Source organism: Poecilia reticulata, chromosome 19 (assembly GCF_904066995.2).
Source record: "Poecilia reticulata chromosome 19, P_reticulata-male-v2, whole genome shotgun sequence".
Classification (NCBI taxonomy): Eukaryota; Metazoa; Chordata; class Actinopteri; order Cyprinodontiformes; family Poeciliidae; genus Poecilia; species Poecilia reticulata.
Window position 1 is genome coordinate 9,099,841 of NC_088848.1, and position 27,534 is coordinate 9,127,374.

General features: G+C 35.9%; 1 protein-coding gene and 1 pseudogene across 2 annotated transcripts; both read right to left on the reverse strand.

The window, feature by feature from the left end:
* Nucleotides 1-62: 62 nt before the first annotated feature.
* On the reverse strand, nucleotides 63-8,016 carry LOC103481503 (5-hydroxytryptamine receptor 3A-like). Its single transcript, XM_008436981.2, has 10 exons — nucleotides 7,733-8,016; nucleotides 7,027-7,187; nucleotides 5,799-5,843; nucleotides 5,582-5,691; nucleotides 4,420-4,589; nucleotides 3,807-3,964; nucleotides 3,323-3,533; nucleotides 3,098-3,238; nucleotides 1,316-1,398; nucleotides 63-1,224 (listed from the first exon to the last, which is right to left on the reverse strand). The coding sequence occupies exons 1-10, from the start codon at nucleotides 7,767-7,769 to the stop codon at nucleotides 979-981; spliced, it is 1,362 nt and encodes a 453-aa protein (XP_008435203.2). The 5' UTR covers nucleotides 7,770-8,016; the 3' UTR covers nucleotides 63-978.
* A 1,461-nt stretch (nucleotides 8,017-9,477) lies between these two features.
* Nucleotides 9,478-26,417, reverse strand: LOC103481504 (uncharacterized; annotated as a pseudogene). The gene is made up of 19 exons (XR_014085161.1): nucleotides 25,811-26,417; nucleotides 24,505-24,662; nucleotides 24,376-24,420; nucleotides 24,151-24,260; nucleotides 21,780-22,194; nucleotides 21,022-21,232; nucleotides 20,789-20,938; nucleotides 20,348-20,433; nucleotides 19,517-19,732; nucleotides 17,694-17,850; nucleotides 16,680-16,837; nucleotides 16,296-16,340; nucleotides 16,049-16,158; nucleotides 13,729-13,898; nucleotides 12,813-12,973; nucleotides 11,705-11,915; nucleotides 11,463-11,621; nucleotides 11,181-11,266; nucleotides 9,478-10,355 (listed from the first exon to the last, which is right to left on the reverse strand). The product of XR_014085161.1 is annotated as an uncharacterized LOC103481504 (transcript).
* Between the last annotated feature and the right edge of the window lie 1,117 nt (nucleotides 26,418-27,534).

The window sequence follows — 27,534 nt, forward strand, 5'->3', positions numbered from 1 at the left end:
AACAGAACAATCCTTTGAGAGCCTGTGGGACTAAATGGTCACCAGAACCACCAGGGGAGATCTATGGGTGCAGAACATCATTTATTTTGACAATAATGGAGAAATATGCCAGTTCTATATACACTTTTCTACCTGAGGATGCACATCTAATTCAGGAAAAACCCTCACAGGATGAGATTTCCGTTTCACATTGCCAAGCAGCCAGCATTCTGGCTCTATTTTCACTTCAAAATATTATACAATAACAAAGAAGACTGGTTTTTATTTGTCAGAAAAACTTTTTAAAAAATGTTAGCAGTTCAAATTATTTTATACCAATGATATTGTTTTCTGAAAATCCAAAGATTATTGGTGAATTTTTGAACTTAGTCACGTTTTCAGTGTAGATGTTCTCCATCCAGTGTACGCAGGCAGCAGGACAAACAAATATATATACACATATAAACCCCTCTACTTTTAGACACATATTTCAGAAGCACATATTACTGGTGTGACTGAATTGCTTTAGGTTACTGGGGAAAAAAACAACATAAATCATGCTAATAGTCTAATAAAGTTAAAGTTACGATGGATCCTGATGGGATCTATTGTGCAGCAGAAAGTATTTGACTTTTGCATAACTCTGTAAAGTAAATTAGTATTTTAGACTTCAGTACTCATTTATTTTAACAGCTTTAATCCACAACATATTATTTTGCTGGCTTGTACACTTTCAGCAAACTATAACGTCAAAATGAATTAATGAGATGAAAGGAAAAGTGAATGTTTGATAATTATTAAGACTGTTTCCTCTTTCTTTTCTGCTGCTAAATTAATTAATGCTTTTGTCAGCTGAACGTCTGATGAATAGCTTTACATATATGCCACTACACTTTAATATGGATCAGATATATTAATCAGGTTATAATAATAAAATCGAGATGCAGTTATTCAGATGAATGCTGCCTTGGATCACAGCTACATAAATGTAGATCTGAATCATGCAGTGTCAATGGAATCACTTTTCCACTCCAAGAAAATGAGAGCCAGGAAAAGGCTGACCACCAGAATGTAGAAAAAAAAGAAAGCCTTGTCAACTCTTGTAGCCACTCTGTTCCAGTAGCCACTCGTCTCCTCTTCTTTGTTGGACTTGAAGAGCAGGGTTAACGTCTTCTCCATCGCCCTCAGCTCATCTGAAAGCCTCTCCAGGGTGTAACACTCCCCCAGCAGTTTGCTGCCTCTATTCTGAAAAAGTGATTTAATAAATCAGTTTACAGAAGGAGCGATGTCTTTTGCACTTTTGGTTTTTATGCACCAATAATGACTGAATGCTGACCTCTTTGGCACCAAGCAGTATCTCGCCGGTGTCACTGGAAGACACGTTGTAGACAAATCCACCTGAAGTCCAGTCATGTGATTCTGAAAGAGAGTTTCTAAATTAATCCTGAAAATTAACACTAAATGGCAGTATATTAACCTGCATTAGTTTGAATATGATTTCATCCACAGCAAAAACACTAAATCTCACCAAGTATTTTTGGTCTAGTTTCTTGTGCAAATATCTGAGTACACTTGAAATAAGAAAAAATCGACTTTCAAGGAACTTTTCAGCAAAATATAGGAGCTTATTTTAAGTCATAATTCCTTATTATTGATTTTTTTTTATGTGTTCCACTGGCAGATTATTTCACTTATAGCAAGGGAAAAATGTCATGTTTTATGTTAAATACTCTTCCAGTGGAACTAGTATTATTTTTTTATCAATAGAAAGAAATTATTGACTTAAAACAAGCTCCTATATCTTACTGAAAAGTTACTTATAAGTTAGTTTTGTCTTATTTCAAGTGTAAACTAGACCAAAAATACTTGGTAATATTTTTTTGTTGTTGTTTTTGTTTGCTTGTTGCAGTGAAATATTTTTGAGCAAAAAAAAACTTTTACCAACTGAGTGTAAACAAAATTGTTGTACTATAATTAGGGTGATTGTAACTAAACTAATTGGCTATAATTATGACTAGATTGGTTTTGGAATAAATTAAATTGTTTTGAGCTGAATGTAACAAAAACTTCATCATATAACTGCATATAATTTGGAGCTGTTTTTAAAGTGCCCTGACATAACTGTTGGTGTCATTTATAATAATTCAAACAGACTGTAATAAATTTAAATTTATGGCGTTTGATGTTCGTGAGTGTTATTACAGCATATTTCCTGAAGAGGGCAGCAAATACACCATTTTTCAAAACCAGAGGTTTGATTACAATGTTGGACATTTTCATTACTTTCACTCTAACCTGTTTGTTTTTCTTTTTCACCAGAAAAATATTTCTTTCTAAAGGATTTTATTTCTTTTGAGAGAATAAATAAATTCACAGAAAATGTCCAAATGAGGCTGCTTATCTTTTCTCCTCTAAAATTCAGAAATTACCGGAAATAACAAAAAGAAAACTTAAGATCTTAATTGTCTCACCAGCAAGACATGCAAAGCTTTGACTTGTGATTTTAATGTTGATTATTTTCATTTTTGTTCTTGTTCAGTCTGTTCCAGAAACCTTCTAAAAGGTATTTTTGTTGTTTTAAAAAATAATAACAATAATATTTTTAAAAACTGCAAATATTCTTATAAAATATGTGGAAGTATTCATTAGTTGAATTTAATTTGTTTTATTGATAAACCCATTAAGATGTTTATCATGTAACAGCTGTTTATTAGACACCTGTATTTAATAACTGCTTATAAAATAGATAATATATTAACATTTAGGCCAATAATGGCCAGTGTAAGTCCTCAAAGGTTGGTTTCCTGCATGTTTTAGTTATCTCCCCGGTTCAACAAAATTTAATCAAGTTCAGTTGTGTTTAACAGCTATATCATTTTTACAGAAATTATGTAATGTAGAGGAGATTTTTCATCCATTTCACTCAGCTATAATGGAGCAGCATCACATTTTAAACTTTAAGGTTGAGAAATGGAGTTTAATACTGTTTCTGGCTTCCAATGAAGAAGCTTGAAATGTTAAGCTGCAGACAAACAACTAATAACTTCAAAAAAGATCCCAGGTTCCCTGTATTTGGACAAATGTAATCTCCTATCTGTGTAGCAGCTGTGAAAGCTGCCTTTATTGGACTTGATAGATTCCTGGATCATGCATTCATCTCTCTCCGTATCTTGGAAGCTTTTCTGTCTCAGATACATCACGAAAATCGTCTCCAGGAGGCTGAGCATCATCAGAGCAAAAATCCCGATGCAGTAACCGGCTGAAAAGGATCGGACAGGACAAAGTGCATGAAGTCAGGTCACGTTTCCAGCACAAAAGTAGCAAGTTTATCTGACCATCTGACCTATGAGTGGGACTCTGTCAGAGGAGGAAGGCAGAATTTCATTGAGAATGAGCTGCAACACTGTAATGGCCAGCAGCACGGTTACTTTAAAGCTGAGCTTCTCTCCGCCGTAGTCCGAGATCATGAAGGAGGCCAAGTCCAAACACAAGAAGAAGAGAACCGGCAGCAGGAAGTTGACAATGTACAGCAGAGACCTCCTCTTCATCGTGATCTGGGAAACAAAATTTAGATTAATATTCAGCAAAAGCAGAAAATGGACCTTTTGAGACAAAGTTTTACCAAAATTTGGCTTCTTGAAATGCAATAAAACTGTTTTTTTTAAAGCATTTACAATAGATCAGACTTCAGTGAAAATGTAATTTTCTGCATAGTTTAAATACAGAACATGATAACGGTCCTTCAATGCTAAAGCAGAAAAAGGAAAGAAAATCTGCGTTTTTAAGGCAGTAATCCGATGTTTACATGTAAAACTAATGATACCTACAGTATAAATGACGACATCTTGATCAGTTGAAATGGTAGCATTGTTAGAAGTGACGATCATGTCAATGAACAGCCACTCATACTGGGTCCGCATCACTTCCCGAGACCACTCTGTGGCCTCTGAAGAGTTGTCGCTCGGCTGCAGACGGATCTCCCTGGCTGGAAAAGAGGGGAAATGCTGTAAAAGCTGTCATGGATTTCTACCAGAAAAGCCTTTAAGTGTGTCTCTAGCTCTTGCTTTTGGGAAATATACTTGTCTTTATTCCATTTATTTACATCCATGTGCATTTAATAGAAAAGTCAACAAAAGTTAAATGAATTGATGATTAGTTTCAGCCACCTGAGTATTTCTAATCAGAATTTCCTGTTAAGCTTCCTTGGCTATTTATCTGCTCTCCACAGCTTGTTGGTTAATTTCATTTACTGATTACACATCTAACAGGAGGAAATTAGAAAGGAGGAAAGCATAAACATACAAAGAAGCAGTCGATTAATGCCGTCAGGTAATGGTGATGCCAGTCAACAGTTGTTTTCCTGGACTCGATCAATCCCGTTACAGCTTAACATTTCACATGTGGAAAACGTTTGTAGATGTGTTGGAAACATGCTCTCACCCGTGTGTATGATGGACTTGAAGGTGAGGTTGCAGCTCTGGATGTCAAAAGGAAACTTGTATATGTGCATCCTGCAGGTGCTCACTAACACCTGGTCATTCTGAACTTCAACGTCTCCTTTGTTGTTGATGGTGAGGTAAGGACTGGGAGGGGCTTTGTCTTTCTCTGTCCTGCATAAATAAATAAAAAAACACAAAACAAACTAAGTGATTATGGAGGTTTGAAAAGCTTGGACTTCACACATGACAAAGGATAATAAGTATTACTTTATACTGTCACTGATATTGGTTTGTGTTCAATTGTTGAAGGTTCTGCTTGTCTGTTTTCCCTGAAAAAAAGATCTCCAGATTCAAAGTTTCCTGCACCATTTCTGGATACATCATTTCACTATAGCTGTCATCCTCTCTCTGTCTTAATCATTATTTTCTCCACCCTGGACACATTAATATTCTTAATTCCTATCATTAACAGCATCTCATTCATCTCCGCCTGCTGAGTCTCCAGTACAGCAGCCCTCATTGTCGCTGGAACAGCTTTTTTCTCCAGCATTATTGTTCTCTTTTCCATCATTTTGTGAGCAGCGCCATCATCAGGACATGAGTCTCCATCGTCCTCAGATCAAACTTTTTCTGCAAATTATTCGTCCTGTATTCCTGTATGCACTCCTTGGACCTGATGAACATCTTCTTTCAACACTTTTTGCAATGGAGTAAAAGAAATCACCATCTGTTTCATACTCTGTAGGTCAGACAGACCAACAATGACTGTGAGCTTTACCAGTCAATCCGTTTATTTACCCCTTTTATCTTTTTATCAGTTTCTTATGAATAAGTGGGTTAGCTTAGCTAATTATTCTGTCCTGCAAGACTACAAGCCTGCCCTGCAGCTGTTCCTCGAAAATTAGAAGTTTACAATCTTCCACCAAATGTTTATAGTTGCTTTCGAGTCGTAGAAACCACCTTATATTTAAATCTTAAGAGACAAAAGTGCAAAAAAAAAAAACATTTAGCATTTAGTGGCACACCTGAGATTCAGAAAGGCATGTAATGTTTATTTACAAGTTGTTGTTTTTTAATCAGTCTAAAGATTAAACATGACAAAGTGTGAGGATCTTTCGACGTCTCTACACCACTTGCAGGATTACACTAATTCACATACTTACATTTCTTCAATCGTAAGATCTGGTTTCCATAAAATGTCAGTAGGTAGAGAAACATTATCAATTCCACAAAACTGATCGGGATCCCAAGAAATGTGTTCATTGTTCCACCTCTGAAGAGAAAAATAAAGAAAAAAGAGCACAGTGTTAAAGACAAATTTCTCCGTAAATCTGAGAGTTTCCATTCTAACAGATGGTAGATTTGTTCAGAAGAACTCACTGTGACAGTCCACACATAAGGAATAAATTTCTGGTCTTTTTCAACCTGTAGAGAATAAAACATGAGGCAAAATCACAACGTAATACAAAACCCTTCAACACACAGTGTGAAGTTTAGATTACAATAACATTAGTGGGCATTAACCCGGTCACAAACAGGAAGCGTTACCACTCATTTCCTCTAATGAACTCTAAATCGTCTTCTTCTGCATTATCACAGTTGATATTAATGTATGGTTCATTATGAGATTCCTTCTGAGGAAAGCTGTTATGTACTTGTAGAGAACTGCAGGCTATTATTAGAGCTTTCTAGAAAATGTTGGAGAAACCTTTAAAAGCAGCATGGTCTGTCAAGATTTAAGTGCAATTTTAAAAATAACACTCTTCCTTTTAGAATAAATAAATAAATAAATAAATAAATAAATAAATAAATAAATAAATAAATAAATAAATAAATAAATAAATAAACTGTTTCTAAGTAATTTTGAGTATTTAAATCACTAAATAGTCAAGTTGAGCTCAGCAAAAGTAAGGACAGCTACAGAAGAAAGGAAGGGAACTGGAGAGAGTTTTTGCCTCAGGATTTCAAAACACTTAAAATCTCAGCTTGATTGGAAGGAATGGCCAGGTGTTGTTTGTGAGCATAAAGTTTCTCAGTTAAGAACATGTTTTTATTTAGAGTTTTTTTTTCTTCTGTCACAAAATGTCTGGGAACTCACACCATCATTTGCTGTCCTTGTGGCTCATTTTTTGCTCTGTATCTGAGCTAATTGAAGGAGAGGGTATTGTGCTGCAGCTGCAACAGTTATCAGAAATGAAGCATAAACTAGTTTGTGGAGAAAAGCAACAAATAAATAAATAAAAAATTCAAAGTAGTGTCAATAGTTTTGTTCTTTTAAGCTATTTTGTCACCAGCATTTATTAATGCTGGTGACAAATTAATGCTGGTGACAATCTCGGGATTGTAGACAATCTAGTCTACAATCACTAGATTGTAGACTGGGTTTACAATCTAGGGAAGTTTGAATCCCTGTGTAGGGTGCCGGTCTGCTAAGTATCCTTATTGTAGCCTACTCATTATCTCATGAGCTACTGAGCTCCTCATTACTCTTCTCTGGAGATAAAATCACAGTTTTTGACTCCGTTCTCTGCTGCCTTTGTTTTCTTTCAGAGCTTTTTTTTATTTTGCATATTTCTATAACAGATATTAAAAATAATTGATTTCTTACCACATCTAGGATGGCATAGAGCAGAACTTCCAGTGACACTAACGTGGGATTTTTGTAGTTTTTGACGGGCCGGGTCATGGAGTACAGCTCGTTGCTCCTGGACAGGTTTAAATAGTTCAAGACGTCCTGATAACTGCAGTTCTGCTCAGAATGAATCTCATCTGCAGACGACAAACACGGGAAAACATTTCTCAAAAACAGCCGTCACATTTTGTCAATCTTTAATGAGATTGATTTCATTTCGACTACAAAAATGCATTAGTTCCTCATGTGGTTTGTATTCATTGCTTTTGAATTTATGATGAGGACATCAAAAACACTGGTTCACAGACACATGTAGTAATTATTAGAATTGATTGTGGGCATTAAGTGGCCATTATGAGACTGTCGCTGACACCATTACAGGGTTTTATACAAGCAGTTCACTAATTATTTAGTAATGTCGGTGTGTAGCCCAGGAAAAGTTATCTCTTAATCTCTCAAGGATGTCTGTAAGAAAACCTGTTATTTTGTATTTGATAAAAGAATAAGTAAATACAAACAAAAACGCAATCAGCTAATTAACTCAGAATTATTTCAGCAGTACTACCAGGCAGACAACATATACAAATAGTTAAAAAGCAGTTCCTGAAAAGGTTCTAAATCCACTTTTCTCCACTTTTTAACAGTCATTTTAAACTCTAAGATGAATATTTCTGAGACTTACCAGAGATGAGGAGCAGAAAAAGAAAACCAACCAGCATCTTGACTCCTTCGTGCGTATTTTGTCCTTTCAGCGTCTCCTTTGAGTTGATGACCGCATGGTGTGGTACTGGAAAGGGGCGGTTCAAATCACAGCTGTAGCTGGAGGTCTGGTGTTTTTTGCTGGTTTTTCATTTTTTCCACACATCCATTCTCAGACAGAGGCCACACCCACATGTCCAAAATGAATGTATGAATTTACTTATAGATCAAGTTACAAAGGAAATGGAAACGTGCCCCGATGGTATATTCAGTCTGGATTGTTTCCTTTGTTTTGGTGAAAAATTCCCAAAGAGAAACATTTAAGACTCTGCAGGGCGAGATCGTAATTGAATCTCTTTCCCCAAGCAAATGTTACATAAATGAGTTCACAATGACTTGTGAACTCATTGGCACCATTAATTCAAAAGTCTCTTAATGCATGTAGATCAATATGACAAAGGGTTACTGCAAAAAAAAAAAATTGGTAACACTTTATTTGAAGGGGTGTGCATAAAACTGATATGACACATGACATAACACCTGTCATGAACACGAAGAAGTCTTTATGAATGTCCATGACAGTTGTCATGAAGGGTCATTCGGTAAATAATGACACTTTTAATGCAAAGTTGCTGTTGTGACTTTTTTACACTTATATGTTGTTCAGTATGATAAGTGACTGATTTACAATTATATGTTAAGCATAGATTACATGATTATTATTAATTGAATTGAACATGATTGTATATAATTACAAGGATGAAGTGAAATATATTTAAGTGCAAGACATGATTTATTTGAATAGAAGAAGTCTTTTATTTTGAAGAATGCTTAAGTATCTGGTTCTGTTTTGTCACTATCTTGCTTTGTTGATATTTTGGTTCTCTTGGTAACGAAAAGCTGTTGCCGTTATCAGCTGTCGCCGTTTTCTCTCTTCAATAAAAAACTGAACAGAAAGGTTCAGTAAAAGACGTACGAGTCTCCGTCTTGTTTGAAGAAGCTTCACTCCGTAACAGTTGCTCTAAAAGTTGCAATGAAAGTCCATTAAAAATGCCAACTTTGCATTGAATTGTCATTATTTACAAAATCATACAAAGTTGGCATTTTTAATGGACTTTTAATGCAACTTTTAGAGCAACTTTGCATTAAAAGTGTCATTATTTTCCGAATGACACTTCATGACAACTGTCATAGACATTAAGACTTCTTTATGCTCTTGACAGGTGTTATGTCATGTTTGTCATGACATGACACTTCAAATAAAGTGTTACCAAAAAGTCTTTTAAATGTTCTTATCTTGAAATGTATGAACGCTTTCCTTTTCAAATTCGAAAACTGAATAAGATATTAAAATATATTCACTAATTTAAAATGTTTTATAGGGAATACTCATGTAATATTTATAAAATAAAACCATTTTAATTTGATAAAATAAAGGTTCAATGTTTGGATAGTTGTGCATTTGAAGCTCAACACCCTTCACATGTTTTCACTTTAGTAGGAAACACAACAAATCTGTCGACTACTTTCTAAACGTCTTGAATGTATGAAACAGGAGTGCAGCACAAGTAGACCAGATACTTGCTGTAATGAGTAAAATGAATGTCCATCATCCTGCGTAATATGATTATGGTGCACAAAATAGCAGGCTGACGACAATAAATATGATTCATTTATTATGTAAAATGAGCTGCTAGATGAAAGAAGGATGATACAAGGGGGCCAGACTGAAACAAAAAACATGTTTTATTACTGTACTCACTTTTCATACACAAGATATAATCTCCTAAACTTTATTATTCCAGTCATCCATGCGGTGATCTTCTGGTGCTGCTGCCCTGTACGAAACATTTATTCTAAACACACTTTTTATTTACAAAGCCTATGGATATCAGACATTTTAGGCCTGATCTAAACTCTAAAGTCAACGAGATATTCAAGGACAGGTTGGACAAAACACCCACTGTGTTGCTGCATAAAATATACCAGGCAGGCGTCTGCATACAAATGGAAGGAAATGTTGCATGTTTAAAAAATTGTACCAAGTGGGTCTAGATTGTAAGATTGAAGGAAATTTAATTATATCTTATTGTCTCCATGTGTTAACATGAATGTATTAATTTTTTGTTTGAGTTTATTGAGACCCACATGGATTGGAATATCCCGACTATAAAGTATTGTTAACTGGATTCTCAAACTTTGCTTCAATTTCAATTTCAAACCTGCAAAAATTGCGATTATAATACAAAATAGAACGCTTCTAAAAGCACAGATAATATTTACAGTGACATTTCCACTCCAGTCATCATCCTTGGTCAAAACGTCAGCTATAACTTTCGCTAAAACACTACATACTGATCGGCATATAATGAATGATTTTCCTTTTTTTAAGAGTACCACTCCATAAGGATGAAGGACAGGAAGAGCAAAACAGTTAAAACATAAAAAATAAAGAAAAGTTGGTTGATTCTCTTTGCCCAAAATAAAGATTTCACTCTCTCCTTACTGGGGCCAAAATGTTGATTCATCATGTTCTGCAGCTTCTTCAGCTCACCCAGGATCAACTGCGAAGCGCTTGTGTCCCTCGAGTGGTCGCTGTTGTTCACCTGCAGCACATAGATGCAGTCAGTTCACTGGATTTTACTTTCTGATTCAGCTTTTTACAACTTTGTTCTACTTGTCTCTGCCTTGTTTTTTATTCTGAGGAATCTGACACAAAACTGAAATCCTAGTATTGTCTTACCATGTTAAAACTATATTGTGTTGTTGTGCAGAGGGTTGTGAATAGTGAAAAGTGAAGTGGCTTTACATATAGAAACAGAATGAACTTTGGTCTGATCATGACTTTATCCTGTTCTTAGATTATTTAAATTGAATATTCATGCATAAAAAATGACCACAGATTTCACACAGCCTATACTGAACAAAGATTAAACCAATACAAGAGTTCTCTAGTTTGATTTGGGCCCATTCTTGTTCACAATCCAGCTAAATAAAACTGATGTTACCTGATCGTTTGAATAAAGATGACTTTTAATTTTTGATAAATGTCTGCTTTAGGAAATGTATTATAATTTTTAAAAACCCAACATTTTATTAAAATTTGTAGGTTTTGAAACTAAGAAAAACAAACATTTGCAAAAAGGCGCTAAAGATTTTCTTTTGTTTACTTAAATTGCATCAATTTAAAAATATTTGTTGGTTTTTCATTAACCACCCACCACCATGTTTGACAGTGGGCACCAGATGTTTGTGCTGTTTTGTAGATGAACTCGGACTCAACTTCGAAGAAAGACATCAGATAGTTCCAAAAGATAATCAGAAAAAAGATAAACCATAAATTATTCCTAAATTAGAAGTGTGTTTATTCTAAAGTGTAATAAGTGTAAAAAAGCCTAATAATCTGTGTAGAACGTGTACATAATGCTTACCTCGTCTTCCACAGTAAGGAGCTCATGCTGCTTCTCACTTTCACAGACTCTGTAGCTGCAGCTGCAGCCATTTTGTTTTTTAATTTCTAAAAGAACAACACATTTGTTAGAAAAAGGAGCATGGATCTATCTTATTATTTAAACATACAAACTTTGCAGGATTTTTTTCCTTTTTAAAAAACTTTGCATGGGATTCATTTATTGTAGATACATAATGAACTAAAAAAAAACACATTTTATATGAGTGGAAACACACAAACAGTAATATAAGGTGTGTCTCACCTGTGCTGCAATCCTTTGTTTTCATTTGTTTGTTTTTTTCCTCCCCACTGTCACACAAGCCGAGTTCATCTTCAGAGTCTTTATCTATCAGGTACGTTACCAGGATTGTCTCCAGCAGACTGAGCAGCATCAGAGCAAAGATCACAATGCAGTAGGTCGCTTAGAGACACAAACAGGCGATTAGTGACATTTGTTTGATTATCTCAAGTCAAATGGAAACCCTTCAGTTCCCGGCTTTTTACCTATCAGTGGAGTCTTGTTGGACATGGAGGGCAGGATGTCATTAAGGATGAGCAGAAGGACAGAGATGGCCAGCAGCACCGTGACTTTGAAGCCCAGCTTCTCCCCTCGATGGTCAGCGATGAAGAAGGATGCGAGGTCCAGGATGAGGAAAAACAGGATGGGCAACAGGAAGTTTATGACGTGGAGTAGAGGTCTCCTCTTTATGGTGACCTGACAACATTTAAACAAAGAAAAGTTTTTATTTTCCTGAACTTCTTGCTTTGTTTTAAAGCTTCTTGAGCTTTAAAACAAAGCTCAAGAAGCTTTTAAACATTGTGGTTTGAATGTTAGTAAGACATTAAAACTACAAAACAGTGTTTTTTTTTGTGTACTTTGGTGCAATTTTTGCAGTTTTGGTGAAAACAACTGTCATTGGTATTTACAATGCAGATGTTTGCCCAAATCATTTTCTGAATTGTACTCATAAGTATTAGACGTAAAGAGTAAAACAAAAACATAACTTTGAAATAAATAAGATATTATGAGCTATGAATATTACATATAGTGTCTATGTTTGAGACTCTTCTTTTGGAGTATGAGAGGAAATAGTTCTGGATAAAAATTGCCTCCATATTTATGCTGGAAAAAATTTAAATATAGTTTTTGGTTCCAAAAATGTGAGAATTGACTTCACTGATCAAATAGACTCAATGGACTTAAAAAACAGAACACGTGAGTGATGTAGCCTAGCATAAACCAGATATAATGAATGCTTTGTTGTCAACCTGCTGACCCTAAAACAAAACTCAACTTCTTTTAAATCTGCCAGCTGTCTGGGAAGTATTTAGAAAACATATCCTAATGTCATGCAAAATATAAACAATTTGTAAGTGCTGTTTCTACAGGTCACTAGCCAAGTGTTAGTCGCTAATCATGCTAAATGGGACATCTGCTGAGAAGCTTTTTTTTTTGTTGCACTAAACCAAAGATATTTCACTGCCTTTAATGAGTCAGGGCTACACTTGGTGCAAAATCTACATCTAACTCACTAGATATTGTCTTATCTAGTGAGTTTATTTTATCATTGCAGCCCTGTGTTGACTTATTTTAGTTTTCCGTGTTGTTTACCTTGTAAACTAGCAGTTCCCAACGCCTATCATACAAGCTGATGTTGGAGCTTTCAACGGACATTTTCAGGAACTCCCACTCTCCCTGTGTCTTCATTACCTCTCTGGAAAACTGTGTGGCCCGAGAGGAATTTGAGAAAGGAGAAATTCGAATTTCTTTTACTGTTGGGAGACAAAAGAAAATTAAATGAGGGTCCAAGCTGCTAAGGAGTCTGAGCGATTGGTGTAATAATCGCTCGGACAGTGATATAAGCATGAAACTTCTCACAATTGTTCTCTATCAGATATCTATCAATTTCAGAAGTAATTGCCTTAGCAACAGTTGCTAGGTAACCAGTTACTAACTTACTGCTAAAAATCTTCAATAACTATCTTTAGAAAAATTCAATTTATTACAAGAATTATAAAGCCTTATTGATAAAAATGGCACTATTAGTAGCTATTTCAAGCTCTCAAAAAGTCTATTATGTTTCCATCTAGTGCTTTAAAATTTTAATAACTTGTGTAACTAATGGATTTTGGTCAATTAAATGCTTCACCAAATTGTACCTCCATTTATTGCCCATCTATCACCATTTCATCCCAATCTATTTTGTAACCCAAACAAATCTTTTGATTTTTCTCTGAATCAAATTAATCTGTTTGGTTTTTTTGCATGGTATTTATTTGATGTACTCAAAATAAAATAAACTCCTGACTGCTCAAACTAAGATCAGTATAAGTAACTTATTTCTGTAAGCTATATTTATTGAAGATGCATAGCTATAGTTCCAAACAGTTAATTATTCTTTTGCAACATGCATTAATCAATCAAATTTATTTGCATAGTTTAGCAACAATGATAGTAATTGCTCATTAATATCCTTGTTTTAAAAGTGTTTACTGTATAAACTTGGGGTCGACTCACAGATACCCACCACAGTGTATTGCAGAACCAATGGACAGGCTGCACTCTTGCGTGTCAAAAGGAAACTTGTGGATGTCCATCTTGCAGGTGCTAATCACCCGCATGTCCTCGTCATAAAAGACAGTCCCATCATGAGTCACCAGGACGTATGGATTTTGAGGAGAGTCATCCTTCTCTATCCTGAAACATTACTCAGGAACACACACGAGGACACACACACACAAACACACACACACACACTCATCCTTGTTAATGTCTCACAGGAGGCCTGAAAGTAGCTTAGTGCGTAGTGGGGCCGACCCTTTCTAGAGGTCCTAGAACTATGGAAAAAATCAGTCTAGTTCCCCAAAAAATGTTAATACTAAAAATCACTTTCAATAAACACAATTTGAAACTTTATTGTACATGTTAGTTTTTGAGGGAAGAAGGGAGCGGGAGATCGACAGGCGGATTGGGGCAGCGTCTGCCGTGAAGCGGACATTGTACCGGTCCGTCGTGGTGAAAAGAGAGCTGAGTCAAAAAGCGAAGCTCTCGATTTACCGGTCGATCTACATTCCCACCTTCATCCCACCCCTTTGGTCATGACCATCTATGGTCATGGTCATGACCCAAAGCTCATGACCCAAAGCTCATGACCATAGATGGTCATGAGCGGTGGGATGAGGGTGGGAATGTAGATCGACCGGTAAATCGAGAGCTTCGCTTTTTGACTCAGCTCTCTTTTCACCACGACGCCAAAGCTCATGAGCCAAAGCTCATGACCATCTATGAGCCAAAGCTCATGACCATCTATTGTCATGAGCTTTGGGTCATGACCGAAAGAACGAGATCAAGGATACAAGCGGCCAAAATAGGTTTCCTCCGCAGGGTGGCTGGGCTCTCCCTTAGAGATAGGGTGAGAAGCTCGGTCATCCGGGAGGGACTCAGAGTAGAGCCGCTGCTCCTCCACGTCGAGAGGAGCCAGTTGAGGTGGCTCGGGCATCTGGTAAGGATGCCTCCTGGACGCCTCCCTGGTGAGGTGTTCCGGGCACGTCCCACCGGGAGGAGGCCTTGAGGAAGACCCAGGACACGCTGGAGGAACTATGTCTCTCGGCTGGCCTGGGAACACCCTGGGGTTCCCCCGGAGGAGCTGGAAGAAGTGGCTGGGGAGAGGGAAGTCTGGGCCTCCCTTCTGAAGCTGCTGCCCCCGCGACCCGACCCCGGATAAGCGGAAGAAAATTGTTGGATGGGTGTTGCCTGTTTCTAACATTCATGCTTCAGGGTCCACCTCTACACACGTGAGATTTTTAGTCTGTTATGGGGCTTGCTTTTAATGTTCATGCCATAAGAGACCCGTCTTTACACACACACGATTTTTATGTGTGTGTGCTAAACATTCAGATGACACATTTCATGCTCACAATGAACTGATTAACAGATGTTAATCTTTTAACTGTCATTGAACTGTGTTTTCCAAGTATTATACTGAAAGTAATATCCATATGGTTGTGTGTATTTGAGTAAAAATTAACACACCATAAAGTTGTTTACCTCTGCAAATGCAGTAACAGCAAATATTAAATTGTAGATTTTTATAAAGCCACAAAACTAAGTGTGCAATTTACTCCTCATGATCTTTCTATAAAGTTTCTTAGTTAAACTTAAAAATTAGACTTATTCATTGTATGTTTTCGCTTTTCAACTCTAGATCAACTTTGTCAGATTGAATTTCAACACAATAGGAACAAATATATCTTAAAAGGTAGTCCAGCAAACTATTTTAATATAAATTTTAAAAAAAATAAATCAATTCAAACCTGCATAGTGAGTATGATAAATTATTTTTTGTCTTTCATTTCTAAAAGTGAAAGAAAATTGTACATGTAGTGGATTTTTTTTAAAGTTATTTACCATATTTTTTCATTCTTGTTGATTTCAGTTTTATAGATATCTCATGTAACACCCAACCTGCTCAGATTATTCCCTCTAACCTTCATTTGGATGCTTAGGTTAAATGTGCTGTTTATTCTTGTTTTTCTGTAACTTAAAACATTATTTGGTTTGACAAAGTTAAAGTTGAAGTACAATACATTTACATTTTGTTTGCCAATTATGTATTTGTCCTGTTTTGACTACTGCCAATGGCCACATTGGTTGTATATTTTCAGTGTCTCTGATGAAGAAATTTACTAAACGTGGTGAAACACTGTGATGAATGAAAACAAGAAGAGAATCTGTAAAGTCTATGTTAGTTTTTAACAATAATGTTATTGAAATATTCAGCCTTTATGTATGTGCTTTTCTAAATTTGTGCAGATATTAAAGTCAACATCTGTGTGCTGAAGGCTTACATCTCATAGATGAAGAGGTCAGGTTTCCAGAGAATGCCTTTAGGAACTGAAATCTCAGTGATCCCACAAAACTGAGCTGGATCCCAAGAGATGCGTTCGTCTTTCCATTGCTACATAAAAACATATAAAAAATAAGTAACAAAAAAATGTGTCCAAAAAAGGAAGGTAACACTTGTAATGGTAATATTTGCTGAGATATGAATAAAAATTTGGTAAAAAGTCGTTAAAATTAATTTAATTGGCTCACCACTGACACCCAGACGAAAGGTACAAAGGTTTGTGTTTTCTCAACCTAAGAGTAAGGACATAAACATTTTTAGAAAATTGACCAACATTAATTATCTGATGAGTAGGGATGCCCCAATCTGATCCTAAGTACAGTGATCTATTTCAAAGTCAGTGGCTGAAATTACCTCGTGATCCTAGTTGTTGTTGTTTTTGTAGTGATTTTATCAGCTTTCCCACAATGTACTCTGCCGCTCCCCATTGCAAATAAAGATTTTAGAATCAACCCATTTTCAGTGCAAAAACTTATAAAGTGTTTTGCATATTGCTTTATTCCTTTGTCCATTAAAATATCAGAATCGGGACATCCGCACTGATGAGCCTCACATCAAAAAGCATACAGTACCACCGACAGAATGGCGTAGAGGATCAGATCCGTCTTCACCATTGTGGTGTGTGTGTGGTCCAGAACGGGTCGGGTCAGTTTAAACACACTGGTGTCCACTGTCAGATTTAAGTAGTCCAGAACATCCTGATAACTGCAAACTTTACAGGACACCATACCTACAGAAAGACAATCCATACCAAGAGTTACTCAAGGATTTAACAGAAATACAGCACTTTTGGAATAGCTTAATTAACTGAATAGCTTAATTAACTGCTCAAATGTCTTGCTGAATAGAAATTTTCAATTATTTTTTATTTATTTTTGCTTTCTACACAGATAATTACTTTGAGAATGAGCTGTATTTATTTAGATTCTCTCTCATCCAGGTCATGCTAAAAATTTCTCTTGATTCTTGATTAAGTTTCACTTCTCATCCAAAATGCTTCTTCAGTACTGAGATGATTTAGAAGTAAAAAGCCTGTAAGTTAACATCAGAACAATAACATTAATAGAGCCATAGAAAATGGGACCATTAAGAACACTGTCACTTTGAAATGTTGCTGACCAAAAGCAGGAATTATTACGCCATCATTCATTCACTTTAGTTTTTGTCACAAAATGTATCTAACTGAAAATACGTACACAAAAGATGCACCTGTAAGTAATAGACTGCTGGTTTTATGTTTTTTTAACCAATTGCTATGGAAACATTTCTGTCAGCTAACAATTTGATTTGTTGTGAAGCCTATGTGCTGCTGCTAAGGTGAATCTTTAAGTTAAAATCTGATTATTTATAAAACAAAACTTTTATAGTTGGAGAGGTAGATAACATTTGTATTTCAAAATTACTTCAGTTATAAATTTAAAGTACTTTAATGAAATTTCTCTCAATATGTACATTTTAAATGTGCATAAAATTAGTTTATGTCACTACGTAGAACACTTCTAGGCAACAAATATTTGAAATGTTATTGCTCTTCTATCAAATTAAATAAATTCCTAAAACAGAAATGCATTTTTAAAAAAACTTACCTGTGATGATAACAAGCAGAAAAAATGAAATGTGCATCATCTCAGGAGCTTTTTGCAGTCTAGTGTTGCTGGGACAGTCCTTTATTCTCATCAGCGAAGTCTGACCAAACACGTTTAAATGAGCTATCCCTCCATTGTAGGCATGTGTGACAGATAATTAGCTTACAGAGGGAGGGGACATTCATTGCCTGCTATTTATCTGACTTTGATACTTCTGACAGCTGAGATTTCTGCAACAGATTACTTTAAAAAAGCCAAACTGAATATAAAAGGCAGGTGGAAGACATCCATCAGCTTAAAGCCAGAGATAATGTGACTTTACAGCTTGCTGTCAACAAGAAGAATAATAGGACCAATTTAGCTCTGAACTTGTGACTTGAGCTCACAGTTAGAGGAGAAGATGATGCAGCATGTACAATTTGATTAGAATGGAACCGAGACAATGTGAGAGCAACATTATGAGCTCTGTCCCCAATTAAAGCCACTTGTTTTATTGTCGTCTCCTGCCAGTCTCACTGTGGGCGGCTGAGCGCTGAAACCCAATTTTCTCAACAGGAGACCCATCTTCACGACAAAGTTTGCTAAAAGCCTGGGATTAACCATCGGAGGGTCTTCTCCTGTCATCCATTACCATGCAGAGAACTTTAAAGACGCTAAAAGGAGGGTTGTGAGATAAAATGGAAAATTTGAAACTAATTAAATTTAAAACATGCAACTAGTATATAGATTGATTAAAGACAGAGTGATGTATTTCAAGAGTTAACTTCAATTAATTTGAATAAGTGTGGCTTACATTAAAATATAATACTCCACATACATCCATATTGTAAAAGAAAGAATTTTTAATTCACAAACATCATCTTTCTGGAGAATATATCCATGTCCTATTATAAGTTTTAGCAGTCAATAGTTTGCTAAAATGCATTTTTTAACCAAATATTGGAACAAGATAATATTGTACTGAAGAATATGTAAAGCCTGTGATTTAGTCCACAAATTCATCAGAAAACAAGTAATAATTCCTCATTTGTTGTTCCCCCTCTGTCTATTTTCATGTGCATTCATGTTTTCTCTTTTGTTTGGCGCACATCAATATCAAAGTCAGAATACTAGAGTAAATGTTTATATTTAAAAGATAGCTAATAGTGTATTCGCAAAGAGAAATAAATAAAAATGAAATGTGGATCAGAAGTATGCCTTTATGTCAAGTACGCACAGCAGCACTAATAAAAGCAAGACTCCTTTTTTCATGTGTTTATTGCAGATAACAACTCAGTCAAGAAAGCACAGATTTGATTTTTTTTCCTGACAATGGATCCCATATTGTTATTCCACATATATCTATGCCATCTGTATTAGCTCTACTGAGATGCATTAGTGGTTTGCACATCTTTAACTTTTAAACTGAGTGGAATACTTTGTCTTCTACAATATGCAACTGCATTTTAAAAACATACATATCTTATTTCTTTAGAAACACATTAAAAATGTAAATTCTCCCTGATATAATTAAATACTTTCCTTTACCAGGAACCAGGAGGTCTTTCAGGGAAAACATTTTTTTCTTTCTCTTTGATCACTTTTACATTTGCTTCTTTTTGCAAATTGCTCATCTGCTGGATTATAGGTGCCTCTGTGCATGTATTTAGTGAAGTCTGCTTTGGGACTTCAGTCCAAAACAAAGCAGACTGTGTGCTAAACAACTGCCAAAAATGGGGTAAACTGGACACCTTTTACATATTAACATTTAACATTAACAAGTTCCATCTGCAGCAAAAAAAAAAAAATTCAATTGCACTTGAACAAATTATCTTAGATTTCTAAGACTTCCATTCTCTGAAGATAAGGTAGAGAAAGAGGAAAACTGTGATGGTGTAGCAGATGAAGAAAGATCTGTTGATTCTTTTTGCCCAAGACACCAACTTTACCTTTTCTTCTCTGTAGCCAAGATGGACGTAAACAGTTTTCTGCATCTTCTTCAGCTCATCCAGGATCAACAGCAGCACATGAGATTCTCCTGACTGAAGAGTGCTGTTCACCTGGAGATAATCAGAAGCTAGTATTGTTCTTGTTGTATTGGACACTATTTGACAACAAAGACAGCTGAGGCTTCACTCATGAACAAGTGAAGCTGGCTATCTCCGTGCTGGCCTGTGAGAACGCATAAATGACCTGGGCCAGATTCTTTGAAGCAGACGATACGAACGCATATTAAGGCTGATGTAGATAGAAAAAAACAGAAGTAAATTTCTGCCAAAACAAACTCAGACATTTTGAGGTTAATCTGAAAACGTCTGGTCGTATTTAGTTTCACTAAAGTGGCATTAGAGTAAAAAATAGTACAAAGAAGAGTGAAAGACCAACAAATAAGTAAAGTCACACCATAACAAACCTGCTTTAGCACTCAATTTATTTTGAAATGAAATGTAAAAACTGGCTATTAATTTGTCTATATTCCAGATTTGTATGATCATTATCAGGCTACTGTTTGTCCTATTATAATTTAAAATACCCTGAAAAGTCCCAATAGTGTTTCAGTTTTCTATGTTTTGGTGCATTTGGGTAGAAATTTGTCTCTGGAACATGCTAACAAACAGTTTGCATGGCCAAATCTAACGCAAAATATGAGTTTCTATATACATATGATGTCATACCTCTTCAAGTACAGAAAGAATCTCATGCTGCCTTTCCTTTTCTGCATCTCTGCAGATGCTTTTACAGATGGTTTGCTCCTCATCTTCTAAAAGCAAAATAAGTTTTTTTAGGAATTAGTCTGCAGACATAAGAAGTATAATAAAAAGGCAGGTAGCACAAAAAGAATAAGCACCTTTCTCTGGACTTTATAGAAACAGACAGATAAAACCATCACTTTACGGACATTTTAAACACTGGAATTTAGCATGTAAATGTTTAAAATATTTATGTGTTGGGCGACATCATTTATTATTCTGACTGTTCTTCTGCCAGGAGAAACAAAACAACAAACTTTTGCAACTTTCCTTTCATGTAATCTAAAAGGAGAAGTAAAATTATGACCAAGAATGTTGTGACTTCTAAGGCATTTATGTGAGACTTACAGATGTGATGCTTCTCACCTTTGTCACAATTCTTAGTTTTGGTATTTTTTTGCTTGCTCTCCTGGTTTTCCTGTGGGCTGAACTCATCTTTTTCAATCAGATACGTGACCAGGATCGTCTCCAAAAGACTCAGCAGCATCAGAGCAAAAATCACAATGCAGTAGGTCGCTAAGTGGAGCGGGAAACCGTATTAGTATTGTTTGTTTGAGAAGTTTAACATAGATTTGTGTTTAGTGCACAGTGTTTAGTACCTATCAGTGGAGTCCTGTTGGACATGGCAGGCAGGATGTCATTAAGGATGACCAGGAGGACAGAGATGGCCAGCAGAACCGTGACTTTGAAGCCCAGTTTCTCCCCCCGATGGTCCGAGATGAAGAAAGAGGCGAGATCCAGGGAGAGGAAGAACAGGATGGGCAACAGGAAATTGATGACATGGAGGAGGGGCCTCCTCTTTATGGTGACCTGAGGAAACGCATATTTTTTCCAACACTATTGCTATAGGAAAATATGTTACATTATTTCGATTTTTGAGCATCTAAAACTGTCCAGACATTTTTATCAAGCAGAGACTTACTTGCAGAAACAGCTTTATATTAATTGCCTTTCTTCACTTCGTTGTTTTTGCAGGTGTCACAATAGCAATTATTCAATTAAGATGAACTAGATAAATTTCACTCTTGTGATTAATTATTTTTGAAGGGGAATTTTATGCACAGAGACTTCATAATTCATTGTACTCATGTTTTTAGTAATGTGTACTTTTATTTCCTTTTTTATTTATTATTTTGGATTGTTGTGCTTTATTTTTGGATATTTAAAATGTCTTCCAGTGTAGAATATTTTGTGCAAAATGAAAGCTTAGTAGTCTTTGATGGGGTGAACTGGCATTATTATTCCATTATCATGTTATTAGTTTAAAAAAACAACAGTATTGATTATCAAAATAATTTCTGGGATAATTTAACATCCAGCAAAATGAGTTGTTGTAGCAGACCTGTGTGTTACATACTGTATATATGAGCATGTCCCAGCTTCTGTTCTCGTAGGTAAGAAGGGAGTTGTTGACAGACAGACGCAGGAACTCCCACTCTCCCTGCGTCTTCATGATCTGCTGTGAAAACTGAGTAACCCGAGACGAGTTCGAAGACGGAAGAATTCGCATTTCCTTCTCTGCTGGCAGAGAAAACACAGGGCAGTAAATGAAAGGCAATTCATAAAAGCCGTGTGGCAGTCATAACATTGACAGAAACGCACCGCAGTAAACTGTAGAACCAATCGATATGCTGCACTCTTGAGTGTCAAAGGGAAACTTGTGGACGTCCATCTTGCAGGTGCTGACGACACGCATGTCGTCACCAGCAATGATGGTGCCGTCAAAATTCACCATTATGTTCAGGTAGAGAGGCGAGTTGTCCTTCTCTATCCTGAAGCAAAACACACATGTACAGCACGTTTCTTTTTACGGTGGGATTTGTGAGCGTTTACATAAAATCTGAAATAAACTGAACCAACAGAGGCTTGATTTTTTCCTTACAGCTGCAGGACAACTGTTTGCTTATCATTATTCTGTAAATAGCGGCGCGTACTTTAATAAAAATGAGAACACAGTAAACTAATAGACCAGTCATCAAACAGAGGAGATAAATAATACACAATAAGGAAAGCATAACTTGTGTACCTATTTTCCGCACTATAAGGCGCACCGGATTATAAGGCGCATAGAATAGATGCTACATCAGAGGCTGGAGTTACGTTATGAATCCCCTAGAAGGAGCTGCACTAAATTTTGCACTGTTGCTGCACTGTTTTGTTTGGATTGTCAACAAAACAGTCCAACTCGGGTCGGCGAGGAGAGCCTTCCGCGACTGGTCCGGGGTGTGGCCGGACGATGGTCACCCTTAATGACCTGCAGACGACCTGATTATCAGGTTGGTAGGTAGATAGGTCAGTCAAACTTTATTAACAAACCAGCGTTCTGACAACTATCCCAGCATGCACCGCGCGCTTCTTCTTCTACGGGGAAAATGAAGTCGGCGGCTGCTTACCATAGTTCAGGGGTGTCAAACTCCAGTCCTCAAGGGCCGCTGTCGTGCAGTGTTTAGATGTGCCACAGGTACAAAACACTTGAATGAAATGACTTAATTACATCCTCTTTGTGTAGATACGTTCTCCAGAACCTTGCTAATGACCTAATTATTCTATTCAGGTGTGGTGCAGCTAAGGCACATCTAAAAGTTGCAGGACACCGGCCCTCGAGGACTGGAGTTTGACACCCCTGCCGTAGTTGCTAGACATGTTGTGGCTCAATATTGGTCCATATATAAGGCGCACCGGATTATAAGGCGCACTGTCGGCTTTTGAGGAAATTGAAGGTTTTTAGGTGCGCCTTATAGTGCGGAAAATACACATGACACAATTGGTTTGCCTGATTTTACATAGTTTTTATATAGATACATTGTTTTGTTTTATTTATTTTTATCTACTTTTACTTGTTACATTTTATTTGTTTCTGTCACAGTTTTTTTTTACTATTCTACGGTGTCCTTGAGTGCCAGAAAGGCGCCTTTGAAATAAAATGTATTATTATCATTATTATTATTATTATTATTAATTTAATAATATGTTACATATGTTAACATTTCTTGTTTTAGGCTGGTTCTTTTAGCTTGTTTCTTTTTTTTAAGTAGTTTTAACTTCACATATACTCCTGGCACTAATGCATACATATTACTAATTAATAAACATATTACTAATTAATAAAAATGGAGGGTTTTTCTCACAGAGTCTTGTAAGAGCTGGTTGCCAGTCCATCAAAGGACCACACAGAAATACTTAAATCTAAGAGATTTAAGTATTTCAACATATGACACTTTGCTGGGAACTGTTTGGTATTTTTTAAGAGCTGGACTTTGACTGGGCCAATCTAACGCATGAATTTGCTTTGATCTCAACCATTTTGCTGTAGTTCTGGGTTTGTGTTTAGGATCATTTTCATGCTGGAAGTCAAACTTTCAACCTCTTTCTCAAGCAATTTACAACCTCTAACATATTTTCTTTCAGGATTATCCTAAATTTAACTTCACATACCCACAGTATGACGCTACCACCACTAATATTTTACAGTTTGGATGGTATGCAATGTTTTGAAGGCAATTGTATATAGGAGTATACATTATACGCTTTTTTTCAACTGTAAAAAAAACAGTGAACTAGTATAATTTTCCTTCCATTTTGCTATCATACACTACTTTTTGTTCAATTGTCACATAAAAAACAAAATACATTGAAATCTTAACTTTTATGTGTCTAAATTAAATAATCCGCCTGTGTTTGTTTTGGTATAAATGTAGGTAAATGTCGGTGTGTTGATGTAGGCTTACATCTCGTAGATGAAGAGATCTGGTTTCCAGAGCAGATCTTTAGGAATCGAAATCTGAGTGATTCCACAAAACTGAGCCGGGTCCCATGAGATGAACTCGCTGTTCCACTGCTGCAGTAAATTAAGTAGAAAAAAATTAAACAACGGAGCCAAACAGAATACAAGAAGGTGAATAACGATACAAGCTCTGCACTTAAGACTTTTTCAGATCTCGGTTTTGACTGACCATTGACGACCAGATGAAAGGAACAAAGGTTTGTGTTTTTTCCACCTGAGAATAAAGACAAACACATGTGAAACACCTGTCAGGTAACTGATAAATCACACATCCTCTAAGCTGCAGTGCAGCCCGTACCACCGCCAGGATGGCATAGACAATGATGTCCAGCTTCACCACAGTGATGTGTGTGTGGTCCCGAACGGGCCGGGTCAGTTTAAACACGCTATTGTCCGCTGTCAGGTTCAGGTAGTCCAGAACGTCCTGATAGCTGCACACTTTGCAGGACCCGCCGCCTACAGAGGAACAGACATCCTGAAGGATTTCATTCGGAAATCTTGTACACAAACAAGAAGCTCAGTATCACACTGCAGTCTTATTGTTTTATAGTTTAAAAATTGATGTGAAGCATTGTGTGATTGTTAAAGTAGTTTTTATTTTCAAAATGTACTGTTAATCCAGATTTCAAGAAAAACAAGACTGTTCTGTAAAATTCTAGTTATTGCATGTTAAACTCTTAACATTTGTGAAAATATTGTATGAATATTCAACAAACATTTCATTTCCTATATTGCATTGTACTGTGCTCTGTCTTATCATATTAGCTGTGCTTTGGTTTTTTGGGAGGAGGTTTTAAATATATATTCTATTGAAATACTAGAAACAGCACAAGGTCAACATATACAACGGTCTGTAAATGTTTGGAAGATAAAAATGTTCTTTAAATTAAATTTTGTTGAGTTTTAATGTTATACATGATTCATTGTGTTTTAATTTGTTTTTCCACATTTTACAGTTGACTAAAAAGAAAGTCAAGGATTTCTACAATTTTTAAAAACATATATAATTGAAATTATGAAGTGTTTACACTCTTTGTTTAAAAAAACTACAATATGAGTTTATAGATTTTAGCTAGAAATCAATATAATGCATGCATCCTCTCTCAAGAAATTAATAAAAGTACATTTAGTTAGTTTATTGTTTTTTTTTTACATTTTATTCACCCATTTATAAACGGGTTAGAGGCGTCTTTTGATTATTACACAATTTTAAATATATTCTAAAATAGAAATATCTGGAAATTTACACTGACTAGACATTTTAGTATTTTTAATAAGAAAGATACAAGCAATCTTCACTTAAATTAAATTTTAAATTTAATTAGTAAACTATAATTTTATCTACAACTGCTGTTTTTTGAAGGTGTTTTTTTATTATTTGTTTTTGATATTAATCATGCAGAGATTGTAGGTTTCTGGTTAAATTACTTCATGCACATATTGAGTTTAAGCCTCAAACCGAAGTAATTTGAAATATGCAGGTTCAGTAATTATTTAAGTTCCAGCATATCGCTTACTGAAATTTTAAAAACTAAAAATCCCCAGACAAAATGAGAGGAACATTATGTGATTATTTTTAAGGTGTGCAGCTTTAAGAAACTGACCTGTCAGGATGAGCAGCAGGAGGAAGGCAGCACCGGTCATCTCTGCAGCTTTTTGCACGTCTCTGCCGTTTGAGCTGAGGGTCTTTTATTCTCAGCTGGAGGCTGCTCACAGACAACCATTCCTCTCCTGCCTGAAATGGAAAAAAAAACTTCTTATGTAGACACATATGGCACATAATTAGCTTACAGAGGGAGGAGATGTAGACTATTTGATATATATCACGTTTAACTTGGATGCTCCTGACAGCCAGTGATGGCTATGATTGTTTTGGGTGGAAAGTGACAAAAATCCAAACTCAGTAGAAAGGCAGGTTGTGTGCTCAGAGGCAGAGATAATATGATTTTACAGCTTCCTGTCACTGAGAAGAGGAATAAGGCGAATTTGGACTCTGTACGCAGAATGTGAGTGCAGTTACGGGACAGATGACGCAAAGCTTGGACAGCGGCCAACCGCAAAACAGAAGGAGAAATTTGATTTGAACAGAACTTGATCACCCTGGCAACAAGATTATGAACATTTTCCCCAATTAAACCCACTTATGTCGTCATTGTCTCCAGTTGGCCTCTCGCCACTAAGACCCCGATTAACTTTAAACACCACATCTGTCCTAATAATCAACATGAGCCAATTAATCACCACAAAAATAATCTGCAAGTAAAGAATTACACCGGAGCAATTTAGTTACATATAAAGTTATTCGTCAATAAGTTGAATGACAAAGTTATATAATATATAGATTTATTACACAGACTGTTTTATGCGTTCATTTATGATTGTGTTTATAAACACGAGGTTTTACAACTTGTTAAAAACACAAAGTTTAATCTTTCAGAAAATGTGGATTTTATATGAGTAAAAAGTGATTTTTAAAACAGAAATATTAGCTTATTGATAAGCGTGTGTATAAGTACTCAGTACATTGAAGGAAATTGTATTAGTTATTAGTAAAAACCCTTCAGATGATAACATGGTATTGATTTTAAGTGTTAAGTAGATTGTATTATTACTGTTTTATGCTGTATGTTTCAAGTCTCTCTTGTAAATGAGACAATGAGTTTCAATAAAAAAAACAAAAACAAGAAGGTCAAATTATGGCAAATAATGTTCTTATTTGCAGCCACCCCTGCAGAACTCCAAAGGTAACTTTCCAATTTATCCTGATTGTTTTTAAACACGTCAGAGGAAAATTAGAAATGACAGGAAGCGATAAGGTTCAGCTCTGTCTTCACTTTAGCCTGTCAGTGTCTCTGCAGCACCGCCCACACCTTAACAACAGACAGCAGGTGCAGACAAGTCACTAATAAGATTTATGATACAGAAAGTGTATGTTACGACAATGTCAAAGTCTACAGCATGAGAGCTGTGGGAAGACAAACTGGTAGAAAAACAGTGGACTGTCTGCACAGCAACTTCAGTAGAGCTCCAGTATTCCTGCTGCATTTTCTGCACAAGCATTTTCTTCCACTCAATTTTCCCAATAATATTCTTCAATACAATGTCTATGAACAAGCAATGTTGATCATTTTATGTAACGTACTCATAGAGCTTAGTTAAATCACCAGTCAGTGTGACATATTATATTTATTATATATATTTATTTATATTTATATATTAAAAATAAATTACAAATTTTGCCAAATGTGTAATGACAGCAGGGGCTGCACAGTGGCGCAGTTGGTAGAGCTGTTGACTTGCAGCAAGAAGGTTCTGGGTTCAATTCCCA

Coding starts and splice junctions, on each gene's coding strand:
- LOC103481503 (XM_008436981.2), bottom strand. CDS start 7,769: ATGCTGGTTGGTTTTCTTTTTCTGCTCCTCATCTCTG. Junction 5,692..5,798: donor CTTATGTGTGGACTGTCACA/GTGAGTTCTTCT, acceptor TTTTCTCTTCAG/AGGTGGAACAATGAACACAT. Junction 3,534..3,806: donor AAGATGTCGTCATTTATACT/GTAGGTATCATT, acceptor TTTGTTTCCCAG/ATCACGATGAAGAGGAGGTC.